Genomic DNA, 15523 nt, shown 5'->3' with positions numbered 1-15523 from the left:
TAAAAAGCAAAATGTTGGATGATTGCCTAAAATAAAACTACACTTCACTGGCTAAAACGGAATACATCAGAGTTCCCTATGTATACTGTAAGGGTGCAGAAGTAAGATTCCGTCACAATGGTGGCATATTTTTGGGCATAGACTTCTATTAATCATGAACGGGTTAGAAAAATGCCGCTCTATCCCTAAAGTTAAGAGGGGTTTCGCTACCTCGAAGAAAACTAGTGTCATTTTCAGGAAGACCAAAATTAAAAAGTCTGTCACTGTCGGGTCTCAAAACCTACCTCTGTCCCTTACACTAATAACCTAAAGCAATTGTGCAAGTATGATCTCTTCTTAAAGTAAAAGTGTTCTTTGTGGTTTCAGCCAACAGAAAAGTCCCCTGTCTCTCTCTGGTAGTCAAAAGCAATAAACAACATTCAGAAATACAAGATTCCAATGGTAGGGTAATGCTCCTTTGCCTTAGACTTGTTTGTATCTTATTTTCATTCCTTTTGGGCTCCTGAGCCCCTTTCCACCCTTTTGGTAAAATGGCACTGGTCCATTCACAAGGATGTACTTCATGGACTCACAGTTCTTTATCCCATCAGCTTGGCACACTTCGCTAGCAAGCGTAGGATTCCTTTTATCTGTTGCAGGGTTCTTGACCCTCTTATTCTCAACCTCTGAAGTGGGTGTGGGTCCCAGACTTGTTATATTTTTCACGGCTTGGTTCACTCTCCTGGCAAGCAAGGGTCCTCTCATGGACTGTCTCTCTACCTCAGTGTCCCAGACCCTGTTAATCTTCTTCACTTTAAACTTTGGTTTCTCATATGGGTGCAGGCCTCCGGCTCGAAGTGTATTATAGTGTCTGCTTGGTTTACTTCCCTGCCAAGCATACAACTCTTCCTTGTTTGCTTCTTTTATCATCAGGGTCCCAGACCCACTTATTCTTGACTTCTTATTTGGGTGCGGTTCACAGATTCATACTGTAGCCTTGGTTCCGCTTGGTTCACTCTCCTGCTAAGCATACAACTCTTACTGGTTCACTTCCTTTACAATCAGGGTCCCAGACCCTCTTATTCTCGACTTCCTATGTTGGTGCGGGTCCCAGACATGCACTGTAGTGTTGTATCTGCTTGGTTCACTCTCCTGCCAAGTATACAACTCTTCATGATTTGTTACTTTTATATTCAGGGTCCCTGACCCTCTTGTTCTCAACTTCTTATCTGTTTCAGGATCCCAGACCGTCCCTTCACCCAGCTGCTTCACCGGACCTCTAGGACCTCTTGAGCAACCAGCGTACCTGTTTGCTTCTTCCATGCCGGTACCATTGTTTCCCATGCAGCTGCATCCCTTCTCGAGGCTCCGTTAGCATTCAGGTACCTGACGGGTTCTGCAGCTGCTCTGCAGACGTCTGTTATTTCTCAACTGCATATTCGCTCTTCCTCATGCTTTGCCAGGTCCTGAGGACCCCAGGGGATTTGTTCTTGTCGTGAATATTCTTTCCGTCCTGGACCATGTTCGGGTTCTCCAGTTCATTCGGTCACGGCTCCACTTTCAGCTCGCATCTGCTGTTCCGGTGCAGCGCTCCCGCTCTTCCTCTTCAGAAGATCACTCTCTCTCTCTCTAGCTTCCCACTGTCCACTTTTCAACTCCTGCGGGGGATTGTTGTACCGTTTTGGTGCAATCACTTGCCTTGAGAAGCTAGACCTCTCTCTCTCTAGAGTGATCCTTGGACTTACGGTCAGCTTCTTCTTCGCAGTACCAAATTCAAAACCATATGCATGATACTTTGTACTTTCTGTTCTTTCAGTCTTGCCACATATGTTAGGTTGACTGACTTCTCAACAAAACACATTGGCCCTCATTCCGAGTTGGGCGGTAAGGGATACTGGGCACCGGTAAGGAGACCGGTGCAGGTAATCCCTTATCACCCAATTCCGAGGTCCCTTAGCGGGAACCTCAAGGGACGTGTGGTCGGACCACATGTTCTTTACGGGTCCCGCTAAGGGACCAGGGCGCTAATTACGGGCCTGCTATTTGCAGGCCCGTAATTAGCGCCTTCCCCATTCCCATTGAGCCCTATTGGGGCTCAAATGGGAATGGGGAATGGTCGGGTGAATGGGGACTTACCGGGTCCACACAGGTCGGAATGACCCGGCAAGTCCTCATTCACCCAGACCGGACACGGACCCGGGTTTGGAGGCAGCCACGGCGCAAATAGCGCCATGGCTACCTCCAAACTCGGAATGAGGAGCATTGGCTCTATGTAGAGAGGGGGAAGGAGGATTTAGTATTGGAGAAGGGGTTGGGTTTATTGAAGCAGGGTCATACAGCATTCTGTGATAATGGTCGTCCCCAATCCCATGTGGTGACTCCTTCCCCATGTGATCCTCCCTCGGTGTACTACTCAAGGGGGTCTATTGTACTGTGGATGCATCACCTTGATCCGATGGGAAAGTTTTGTCCCTAGGGGTGAAAGTACGACATGACATTTTTTAGTGATAGTCCAACCACTGGTTCAATGGTGCTAGGTAATTTAAGTCAATATTGGTAACAATGGAAGGTCAAGCCTCTATTTTCATAGCCACAAAGTCATCTGCTATTTCCTACTAGAAAAGCTTAGTTTGTTCAAATGTGTAGGTCAGATGAGATGAACAGGCCCAATAGAAATATGAGTGGCTCCAAGCATGTCAGATCTTACTGCAGCACCCCTTGAACAGATCTAAAGCAGTCACTGGGACTATCTTGTGTTCCTTGTGCATCTTGGAATGCAGTCATTTCCTGGTAGAGTTAAGTTGGGTTTTAGGCAACAGCATTTGAGAACTAGGGTTAATAACATTGAGTAATGCTGTTTATTCTGAGACAATATGAGAAACTGTGGATGTGCTATATAAAGCTATCTATATGCCCCTTACTTTAGGCTTCTCATCATTACATTTATCATCAGGGGTCACATTTTCCATGGTCCCTTGCAACTGAAATAGTTTATGCACTAGCACTACTTTCTTATAGAGAGAGTGCTAAGAATCTTTCAACCTACAAAATAATTTGTGCCTCTGCCTCCCTTTTCTCAATCAGAAAAATGTGAGACGACTGGTGGACGGTAATTGTCCAGCAGGCGCAAAAGAAACAGGAGCCCACAATAATGCTGCCCTGACCATACCCCGCCTCCACATAGCCCAGAATATCTAATGCAATATAAAATGTATCCATTCAATACATTCAAAAATAATTTTCCTGACCAAAATACCCAAAAGTATTTCATACTATATGCATGGCCCAACAAATCCTACAATATCTGAACATATCAATACCCCAAGCACCCCTAATATGTCAAACAAAACACCTGCTCCTAAATATATGCCATTGCACCACCTCAGGAACACACACAATGGTAAGTGGTGTGAACCAGGGGCAAGACCTTTAACTGAAGCAAAAATGCAAAGGGCAGAAAAAACACCCGGCCCACAGAGCCTTCATCCATGATCACTCACTGATAAAACACAGATCATGTAATGTATAGCAATCAAGGAGGGAAAGAAACAGTATAAGTTACAATACCACTACCCAATCAGAACCCTTTCATACTGCTAAATTAGCATAAGATATGAAGAGTGCAGAACTCATGATGATATGGAATATGTCCTAGATATCTAACCACAGGCAAGTCAACATTGGATCAGTTATTTTATAATGATTCACAAAACTACAATGCCAGGAGTAAGACAGGAATCGTTAATGCATACACCAACTTCTAAAAAACCCTTTGCTCCGCCCCACTGATCCATGAGCCCAATGACTCTGTCCCCCTCCCCAACCCTGTTGCCATCACCCTTAAACCAGCTAAACACTGCCATCAGGAGGTTCTAAACACAAGTGACCACAGCACATCACAGTATACTTTGCCACTAGTATTACTGAAAAAAACCTGTTGATTAAAGCAGTGCACCAAAAAGGGTGTACAAAATAAGTAGCAGGTTCTCAAGACCGATCACTAGCAGGACAACCTTTACCAAAAACTCAATACTGCAACTTTTGATAGCAGAACTGTGTTCACAGATCTCAGTCACCTCAAAATCCTCAGTCCCATCTACTGCAAAGGTAAAGGACTCAACTTATTATCAGAAAAGTGTGTCTCATTACAATTCATATGAGAGACGTAACAAACTAGATGTTTTGTAAATCCTACGCAGCTTTAAATGAATGGTCACAGGATTAATGATCTGGCCCACCATACAAGTGAGGTGCAAGTGTCATGGGATTTGACCATTCAAGTAGATATTTCGAGGCATATGAATCCTATCACAACTGCATGCTCCAACGCCTCTCTTTGGGACCCATCTACTGACTCCTTCATTCCCATCTTACACTCTTACATGTCTGTAAGTTAGATGCTTTGATATAATGGCGCATATGCATTTAACTAAAACAACCCATATAGACGTGCAAGAAAAAGAAAGCAAAATGTACACAAGTATTATTAATATCTACTATGGGTAAGAAAGCCTTCCAATTGGAATGTGTGGCAGTCACAAAATACTGTGCATACAGTCCCAGGATTTGATGTATTCTCTCAGTTGTCAATTAGTATGAGGGTGATAAATGGAAGAAATGCTTGTTTCAAACCCTAAAGCAAACCATTTCATTATACTGCCATCATTGGTCAGATATTATATAACTTGGTAACCTATGAATGTGACAAATCTCCCATAGAATTTGGAGCCTATTGTTAAGACATTGGCAAGCCCTTCAGTGGTGTAAAAGGTGCCATCTCAGAAAAAGTATCCATCGTGACCATTTTCATTGAACAAGGGTCAGCAACATGCATCTCTCCAGATGCTTTGGACTGTGCCTCCCATTTTCCCTTTTTCGTAGACAGTGATGATACTGAGCTTCTTGTCCATCTCAACAACAACTTTAATGGTGTCTCCTTGATGATGAGCTTTAATTCCCTAAAGATAATTTCTGACAAAACTGATGTACTGACCCTCAACAGTCCCCACTCCTTCTGGATCTCATGAATGTGGCCTTCTTCCTTTCCATCACCTTCCTCTCCTTCCTCAGTTTAAAAAAACTTGGCATCAACTTGACTCTTCTGTTACTCTTATTCCTCAAAGTCTCTGTTGTGTATCTTCTCCTGCGTACAGATCTGCAATCACTGCCCTGCAGCAATCACGCCTTCATCACGCAAATGCCCTCTATCTTGGGATCCCTGCTTGCGTCAGGCACTGTCTGCAACCGTTCAGAGTGCTGCAGCCGGTATCTTCACCAACTGCCCAAGGTTCTCTCATGCTACCCCTCTTCTTCTTTGTCTTCACTGGCTTCCTTCTCGATTTAGCGTCTTATTCAAAAGACTCCTGATTGTTGCTGCTAGTGCATCCTAAATCCATCATTTTAAGTAAATGTTTTTCTAAAAACACTCCCTCCAGTACACTCTGGTCACCCCAGCTCTTTCTTCTCCACACTCCCTGTTTCAGTTGGTCACATTTGGATGGCTGTTCCTTCTTTTTACTTGCTGCTCAGAAATGGAAAGCTCTCCCTCTTCATCTTCTTTCCATTTCCCCATGCTACTTTCCAGAAACACATTTTTCCTCAGCCTTCTGTTAGGTCTTTAACATTCTCGTCCTCTTGTTGGGCAGTTGCGCCACGAAGCCCAGATGTGTATATGCACTCAATAAAACCATTGTAACATAATACTAGCCATGTAAGCCTCCTACAGGTGCCTTTACATCCGTGCAGGTCAATGGGACTAGTACGCCTTGCCTCTTCCCCTATGGTTTTCTGATTGGTGTGGTGTCTGTACTGGCGTCTTGAGGGGGCCTTCACCCTGTTTGACCCCACCTCACCAGCTCAGGAGTCACATAATTCTGGTGCTGGTCACACCCCTGTCTAGCCCTATGTTCGAGGGGCTTGGGATACTTGCTCACTGGTCTGCACTCTCACAGGGGACCCCTTAACCATACAGTCGAGAATGTAGGAAGAGGCTTGGAGGAATCCTCCTTATACCACCTTTAGGGGTTGCATTGTAAAGCAGGTGATGTTTCCATCCTCCAAAGCTCCTATGCCAACTCAATTGACTCCAAAATGTGAATTCAATGTGTCACAGTACCTGTGTGTTTATTTTGAAAATTGAAGACCATGGGCCTGCGCTGCTTGCTTCATTGAAATGGAAGCTGACGCGTACTCAATGGAGTCATAATATTGTAGCCAATTTCAACCCTGACGGCTCCAAAATATTGGTTATAGCATTGCGTTGAACTGATTTTAGGAGTCTAAAAATGCATCTTAGGAGTCTAAAAATGCATCAAAAGGCATTCAGTGGTAGCAACAGATTCTTTTCTTATATATCTTCGATTTCAACTCTTTTTTTATTGTAAAACCAGGCAGAGGTTAGTTATCCAAATTATATATATTTAAAATGAAACAACCAACATTATGATTGAATAAAAAAAAGAGTAGTCACATTAATAAAAAGTTTGTTTCTTGTTTTAAGATGGGCCAGATATCAACAATATTATTGTTGCATCAAACACTCAGCCCTTCAGCCAGGAATTTGTTCTTGTAAACAGTGCTGTGAACCTGACCTGCTCTGCTGCATCCTACCCAGTGGCGGAATACTCTTGGATCTTGGGTTACATCACTGATGAAACTGTGCCTTTCGGACCTACTCTGAGCCTGCCCAACATCCAGTTTACACAGGCTGGTCGATATTACTGCCTGGCATACAACAGCAAAACCAAAACAACAAAACAGAAGCAGATCAACATTGATGTTTATGGTAAGACTACAGTTATTTTGATATGCATATTTATTGAACACACAATTGAGCACTGTAGACCCATCCTGAACTTATGATCGCTTTCAAAGCTTGCTGGTGTCATTCATGTCAATTCACAAGAATTAATCCACTACTACACATGGATATTGCCGACAGCGATGGGATTAGGAAACTTGTTTCAGAGATCATCCCAAAGTGCATCTAAACCATTGATACGTTTATGAAAAAAATAAAATAATGTTTCTCTTGTCCTCACATATATATGTGTGGCCATTGTTTTGTGATTTGGTATACATTGTCACCTTGGCTCTCATTCATTGGGTGTGAAGCGCAAACTTTGGAACACAATCTCACTCCTCGCATTGATCTCTTATGTGGGTCTTTCACTATGTGAAATGTGACTTTTCTTATAAAATACATGTTCTGTTGCAAAATGATCCACTCTCACACATATCTTTGAAGTAATGATGCCAATTTGAAAATTCCTCGATATTTATATTTGGATTCACCTTTTAAACCCTAAACCACTCTTTTAAGCTGCTATTATTTAATGCACCACAATACTCTTTTTGCACAAGTACCCCAACTTCCTTCTCTGAATTTGGGAAGTTGCTGGGATGCTCTCTTCCTCTGTTCACATAACAATGTTAATTGATATACTAGTATGAGAAAATGCTTTAAAAAAACCTTTAAAACAGAAGATACAAATGAACTGTTGAATATGTCTGTTTTTCTAAATAATGCTAAACAAGGTTTTATACCACTCCATGTACTTCTGATGCCCAGATCATGGTATCTTTTGGATTAATTCGGACACTTAATAGCTAAGATGAAAATTAGATGTTTCCAACAGGGACAACCCTTATTGTACTTGCCAATTCGAAGATCATTTAAGGTAAATGAAAATTCCATCCAGGTACTGGGTCTTGGGTTCGGCGAGACTTACACTAATTCTGCCACTACTCAAAACACCTTGGGGCTTCCCACCCCTACTAGCCTGTAATATACTAATGTTGCCCACATTCAGGACAATTACTCCAGAAAACATAACCAACACTATTGCAGCTCTCAAGCCACCCACCTATATTGTGAAAAGTCATCATAGGAGAAGCACTCATACGACTGCTCAATGTCATCAAGGCATCCCTCAAGCAAGGCACCTTCCCAGATGCCATAAACATGGGACAGATCCTTTTCCACAGTCGACCTCAGCAAAATGACTGAGAAGACCTTCACCATCCAGCTGAACAAGATTGCACAGCATTCACATCACAAACTACTATTCCAGCTTCCACCTACGGTGTTGCACAGAAAGCCCCACCATCCAAGTTACTGACAATGCCAACCACATCCTGTATAAATGGTACCCCTGCTAACTGATCCTATTTAACCTTGTTGTAGCCTTCGATATGGTGGACCAACTACATGAGGTTTGATCGAAATGTCCTGCAATGTTTTAACTTGTGCATCTCCAACAGACACCAACTTGTCCTGATGGGCTTCAATATATTCCAACACCACGTAGTAACCTGCCGGGATGCACAACGCTCCATCCTGTTCTGTTTATCTTCAGACTTTACTTTGAACTTCTGAGGAAACTCCTTGCAAACCCCAATGTCAAGATGCATCAATACACAGTTGACACACATATTTAGCTAAAGATGAATTCCATCATTACCATGTATTGACACAACCACTGTCTGTCCCTCACCCAAACCTGGATGTCAAGCACATATCGAAAACTCAGCCTAACAAAGACTGAATTAATTCTCATAGAAACCCCCTAAATTGATTGCTATACTCACCCTACTTTTCTTATTCCCCTGGTGTTCTCCCTCCTCTATTGCTCCCGCTATCCATCCCAGCAACCGCTGCTACCACTTCACCCTTTGTGTAACACCTTGGATACATCATCTATGTATATCACTCGGTTGCTCCCCAACTGGGTTTTTACATTTTAAATCCCATACATATTGAATTGCTGGCAAGTATGTGAAAGGGCTAAAATTAATGGTCTAGACACGGATATAAGGACGTTTAAATTACCGAAAGACTTTATTATTCTTACACCCAGTCAAAGGAGTGTCAAACGTTATTAGCAATGCCAGGTGCTTCCTTATTCTCGTGAAGAAAATGCACTCTTTAAGTTGTTTGAAAAGCTCAAACTTAGGGTATTGAGAATGCTTCCATCATTATCCTATAGATAGCAACAATGAGTCATCTTTGTCTTTTTCTTTTTAACTGCTCCAGTCCCTTATATTTCCCTTTCAAACTGAAGAGTTATCAAGGACATATGCCTTGAGCACCTACACAGCAGTACTATACCTACATTTTGTGCATTGTAAACGATTAGTGGCAGGCACCATCAGCCATAGGTGTTGGTGGGGGGAGGGGGCTAAGGGGCTATACAATGAATGTAAATGGCTTCAATGATATATCCATACAGTCTGATTAATGGCTAGGGACATATTGAGACAGACATTCAATCCGATAGGACTATTAATAATGGACACCAACAAATGGGAACTGGCGTTAGTAAGATAAAGTTTAATAATAATATTCACAATCAGTCCTAAATGTTATATGGCACAAAATGTCAACCTGTTTTGCCAAACTACATAACATTCATACACAAGGGGTCTGATCCTGATCATGGCTCTGTTGCTGACAGTCATACATTGATATGCACCTTAGTTCTGATTTGCGAAATTATCAGCGTCGACTCTCACACTGCTTTTGGCATGCACATGAAATCATCTCGAGGCAGCCTTCTGGGATTGCATTCAGTGGCATCAGAATAAGCTTTAGTCCTTAATCACCAGGAAGGTCAGGTATGGCACAAAGGGCATTTCTACACACCACGGCTTGATAGTGTACTCTCAGCAAATGGAAATGAAGAGCATCACTTGTCGGTGGCATTGCTTATTGTTTACCAGTCTTGGTGGACAAGATATGTCGTTCTGAATCAACAGAGTCGGTTCTGTGCAGGTTATATATTGTACAAACACTTCTGCAGATTTTATAGTCTCCTCAGTGAGTTCACCAATTCCCAAGTTCTTCAGCAGTTCATGGTGCTCTTTGAAAACCTTCCATAATGTGCGTTTGGATAGGAGGTGGTATCACACCCAGTTAAAGTGTGAAATGGCAGTAGTGTTGTGGACAGACCTATAGGTAGATTGTCAAAAACAGCATCAATTGGTATATAACGTGGTCTCTTTGATGTATCTGACAACATCCAAAGATGTTTGCATTGTGCACGGCCGAAGTATGAAACCAAACGCAGGAGAACATTGGTCTCCTGGAACGACACAACCAGTGTCCTAAACTGGCTCTGCACAGCATGCAACAACATCCTTGTCTTAGCTTCTTCGTGTGTTGATTCAGCGCATTTAAATCAATTGTACCTTTTGATGACATGACCTCAGGTTCCTCCCAGAACTCTCCAGAAACTACGATTTCTTTGTCCTTTGGTGCTTGTGAATACAACTCATTTGACAAAAGATTTTCTAGATCAGCTTTATTGTCAGCCAGTGAAAGATAATTGTTCCAGTTCTTTGGAAGTGGCACATACCAACCTTCAATAAATCATCTAATTGGTTGAGTGGATTTGACATGCTGTTTTCTGGTAGTCCATTGATTGCCTCTTCTGTACCTGTCAAACACAACATCTATCCCTTGACACCTATAACTTTCTTTCAGCACTTTTCTAACATATGGGTTAGCCAGATCTCCAAAGGTTAGTGCATTGTCGAGCTTTCGCAGAGCTACCACAAGTTTGTTTAGTTTTTTTATTGTGTTTATGGTACACAATTGTGCATTACACAACTCCAAGAAGCTAACACAGAAAACAGCATACACATTTTTAAATCAAACATTTCATTACACATAATACATTGTGCATCAATCAACTCTAAAACCTAAAACATGACCGAAAAGCTCATTGTTCCTTCTAAAAAGGATCAAAACACATCCAATTTCATCACCACTCTATTTACAGTTAACTTTGTTCACTTCCCTCCTCTATTGGTTAACACTCCTTTAGATTGGTCAGCATCTCTCACCTATTTGTATTTCCTGGTATAGCTCATTAAAGACCTTTATTGAGTACTGTTCTGTAGTCATGAGTTTATTCCATAAATCAGAGGTTGCTACAGCCGAGGTTGAGTGTACAAACGAGTCAAGCAATAATGTAGTGTATGAGGCCGTTGAAGGGCACACCATCACCACATGGTACAGTTTCTCTAAGCAGTTCATTTAACATAGCCTACAATTTTGCAGGTCCTTGGGAATATTCAACCACGGACCAATCATTTCAAAGGTGGCCAGACAGTTTAATCTAAACCTCATATACCATGATCAACATCTTTGTGAAGGACAGTTTCTTAGATATAGTCTTGTGTACTTCGTCAGGACATAGTAGATCCCATTATTGCGATATATTTGTATCCTTTGTAAATCTCCAATATCTGTGATCATGTCCCAATGTTTGATTTTGCTTTTCATCAACTCTCCTAACTCAGTACTTACAATCTTCATTTCCTCCATGAACAACATACATCTTTTCTTAAACTTTCAGAACAAAACAATATTTTCCTTTTCCATCACTTTACTTTACAGATAGAAACATAACACAAAATGTTACCCTTATGTGTTGCTCATGCGCCCAAGTTGTTTTTACTCCATACAGATGGAGAAAGAAATAAAGTACCACACAAGATTTGTGTTTTGATTCACCAATATTTATATAGAAAACTGTTGCCCTTTAGTGATGACACGTGTTTCAACGTAACCAACGTCTTTCTCAAATCAGGGCTGGTATCAACAAATGACAAGTAATATCAAAAACAGTGCATAATAAATTGATTTAAGTAAACACCAATGTGGTCCACAAGAACGTTTGCACATGCATGAATTAAGAAATAATTAACAAAATGATAATAACATGGCCATGTTTGGGGGGGGGGGAAAAAGGAAGGAGGTTTGTGGGAAAGCGAGAAGAGAAAAAAAATATAAAAACACATGATTGTTAAACAATATGTCAATAGTGTTAATCCTATTTTTTAATGAGTACATTGGTATATTTAAAATAATTTATTGTATGCTTATGTTCATTGTATTTCTTACCCAATGTAACCGTCCTCTTAAATGTTCTCAAAAGCTTGAATCCAGTCATGGGTTAAATCCCGTGTCCCTGTAGGGGAAGCATTTACATATGCTCGTTTAACTGCCTTGTATTATGGGCACAGATTGTGTCTCTATATAGAGTCTATCCAATGCTGTGTTCATGCTTTAAATACGTGCACACAGAAATTACAAGGATATGCTGTTCTCACCACGTTACATTGCATTCAAAAACTCTAGGGGAGGGTGTTTGTCCTTTTCTATTTTTCCTTTTCCTTTTGTTTGTTATATCTACAATCGTAAAACACGCAGGCCCACATGTCCGTGAACCTTGTTCCTTTCCCACCTGGTGGGCTTTCCTGCTTACCTCTATTTCCTCAAAGTCGTCCCTTTCAGTCCTTGTGTGATTGTGTCTCCCAATCTCGTCTTTTGTTTGATCACGTTACTAGGTTACCTGTGTCCTACTTCTGTTTCTATGTTGTCGGCCATATTTTGGGGCTGAAACCCTATGTTCTACTTCTGTTTCTACATTGTCCGCCATATTTTGGGCTAAAACTCTATATCAGTATTGTGTTTTGTGTTTGTTTGGACGCACGTTCACGTAATCGAAAATAGTTGCGCTCTTTTAAAGACAAAATGTTCTAATACTTTTTTAGTCTTAATGAAGCGGTGTGTAACACCAAACAGAGTTCATAACAAATGTTATTCTAAATATTATTACAACGACACTCCCTAAATTGTTGAAGACTCCTCCCCTTTTCTCCTTTTTTGACGCAAGTCATGTCAATGGGACACAAGTTACTGTATCTCCAAAAAATGTATTGGCATCTATAAAATTCTTACGTAATGTGACAAAATGTGTCTTAATCAGTCTTGTAATATTATAAGACACAATGTATCATGCCTCCGAATATCATTATGTTAATCTTTTTGATCAATGTTGATGCCTCTGCCTAAGTACATTTCGGTGTGTATGTTATGGGACATGTGTACCTTTTTGTATGTTGATGTTTCTGAGGTGATAATTCTTTCATGAAACCCACACAACAGGATACTACATTGATAATATTTTCAGAGAAAAGAATACATCTCATTGTCAGAGTTTAAACCTTTTTCAACAGTTCTAAATTTGCAAATCATTCTGGCTTCTTCTTGTCGTAATTTCAGCTCCAAATTTCCTCCTCTTGGTCCTAAGGTTATTCTTTTTAGACCCAAAAATTTTAAAAGTCTTTTTTCATCGCACTGATGCTCTTTTTGCCAATGCTGTGCTAATGGTGAGTTAGAATTAGGATTCCCTATTCCTGAAAGGTGTTCTCTTATTCTAATCCTTAATTCTCTTATCGTACTTCCTATGTACATTTTGTGACATAAACATATAATGACATATATAACATATTTACTTCTGCAATTGATATGTTCCAAAATTTGCTGCTTAATGCCATATGTATCCTGAAAACTTGCAGTATTGTCTATGGTGTATTTGCACATTGTGCAAGTTCCACATCTTCTGAAACCTTGTGTTTGTTTAGGTAACCAAGTATTCGAACTCCCAATTTCTAGTATAGGGAGCAGAGATGGACTCAATACATTTTTTATGGTTTTGGCTCGTTTGAAGATTATAGTCGGGTTGTCCTTAATGTAGTTCCTGACGTGTGGGTCCAATTGTAGCAAATGCCAATTCCTTTTTAGGATCTTCCTTAAAATTCCATTATTCTTACAGTAAGTCGTAATGAAAGTCACTTCCTCTGTTTGGTTGTTGATTCTGGTTTTCGTAGTTAGGGTGTCTGCTCTGTTAAGAGCTTTGGCTTTCCTTTGTGCTTTGGCAATAATCTTAGTTCCATATCCTCTGGCCTTAAATCTTCTCGAAAGCAGTTGACATTCTTGCTCAAAGGTTTTTTGTTCCGAACAGTTTCGCCGAGCTCTGATGTATTCTCCACTAGGGATGTTCCTTACAACCGAAGAATGATGACAGCTGGTTGCAAATAAAGTTGAATTAGCCTCTGTAGGCTTCCTGAAGGTCCTAGTCAACAGTTGATTATTTTTCACATAGATATTTAGATCCAGAAAATCTATTTGTTCTTTGCTGGTAATCCCAGTAAATTCAATCCCCATAAGGTTATTGTTGGCTCTAGTCTTGAATTGTTCTAACTCCTCTTGTTCACCTTTCCAGATAAGTAACACATCGTCGATATAGCGGGTCCAAAGAATCACATGATCCTGATATATTTCATCTCCATAGATGTGTTTGTCCTCATACATTGCCATTGTGAGGTTGGCGAGTGCGGGGGCAAATTCTACTCCCATCGCCACTCCTCTTGTTTGCTGATAAAATTCTCCATTGAAAATGAACACGTTATTTTGCAAAGTTAAAAGTATCATTTCCTTGAGCATGTTAACTGATTGAAATTTTGATGCAGTTTGATTGGAAAATATATAATCTATTGTCTCAAGTGCCGTGTCATGCCTGATGGATGTGTATAATGCCTTTACATCCCATGTGGCTAATCTATAATCAAATTCCCATTTGATGGATGCCAATTTATTGATTACAGAAGTTGTGTCCTTCAAAAAAGCTTTGGTCTCAGTGACAATGGGGCTAAGTATATGGTCAATATACTGTGCCATGTTCATTGTTGCCCAATCAATTCCACTCAGGATAGGTCTTCCTTCTGGTACTTTTTCAAAAGCCTTGTGAATTTTTGGCAAAAAATATATTGTGGGTAATGTTGGTTGCTGCATATCTAAAAATGATCTTTCTTCATCTGTGATTAGCCCTTTTCTATGCCAGTTTGTTATGGATTCCCGCAACTCATTTAAGATCTTCTGTTTTGGGTTCCCTTCAAGTTTGTGATAACAAAAAGGAGTATTGAGATGGTTCTCGGCCATTGTTACATAGTCTGCCCTGTTCATAACCACAATTTTTCCTCCTTTATCAGCAGCTTTTATAGTCAAATTTTGATTCTGTTTCAATTCCACCAAAGCTTTTCTTTCTCCTTTGGTCAAATTATCATAATCTTGTTTACTTGGTCTTTTGTGTTTCTTTTTGTCTATGATGTCGTTCAGTTCTTTAGTTACTGCCTTGTAGAAGGTGTCGACCAGGTTGTCTGTGGTTAGTTGTGGAGTAAACTTAGATTTCAGTTTGAGATCCCTCGTTTGGAGACCAGTTTGTTGTATCTTGAGATTCTGTATGGTTTCATGAATCGGTCGATCTGTGGTACAAGAGCAGGAGCAAGAGAAGCAGCCAAGAAGAACAAACAGACACCTTAATTTTGAACCTGTCAGAATATCACTTAAAAACAGAAGATATAGCACTTCTAAACAAAGGTTTCTCTTTTGCTCCATCCACCAACTTTGACCAAATTAACGTGCACATAGACTTGTTTAAATTTGTTAGAAAATTGAAACTCAAGAAATTTTTTGCAACACAAGTTCCGATGTTTCATGCCAAAGAACCCGACATTGAGGACAGTGACTATACCATCAAAGATATAAGGAATATTCACCTCTTAAGTTCATTACAAGATACCACAGATCGACCGATTCATGAAACCATACAGAATCTCAAGATACAACAAACTGGTCTCCAAACGAGGGATCTCAAACTGAAATCTAAGTTTACTCCACAACTAACCACAGACA

The 15523-nt window shown here is 40.6% G+C and overlaps 1 protein-coding gene across 3 annotated transcripts in view; it reads left to right on the top strand.

The window, feature by feature from the left end:
- The window catches only part of VSIG10L (V-set and immunoglobulin domain containing 10 like), a 427245-nt gene that overhangs the window by 118318 nt on the left and 293404 nt on the right, over window positions 1-15523 (top strand). For all 3 annotated transcript variants that reach the window (XR_011260177.1, XM_069604794.1, XM_069604795.1), the window contains exon 4: window positions 6479-6763. Coding sequence is in view for 2 of the 3 variants with exons in the window: in XM_069604794.1 (XP_069460895.1) it covers window positions 6479-6763 (285 nt within the window). In the remaining variant the exon portion in view is untranslated. The remainder of the gene's footprint in view (window positions 1-6478; window positions 6764-15523) is intronic.

The sequence above is a fragment of the Ambystoma mexicanum genome, chromosome 1p (genome assembly GCF_040938575.1).
Source record: "Ambystoma mexicanum isolate Mex_15411 chromosome 1p, UKY_AmexF1_1, whole genome shotgun sequence".
NCBI classification, from domain to species: Eukaryota; Metazoa; Chordata; class Amphibia; order Caudata; family Ambystomatidae; genus Ambystoma; species Ambystoma mexicanum.
The sequence above is the reverse complement of the archived record's forward strand: the minus strand, read 5'-3'. Positions and strand labels throughout refer to the sequence as shown.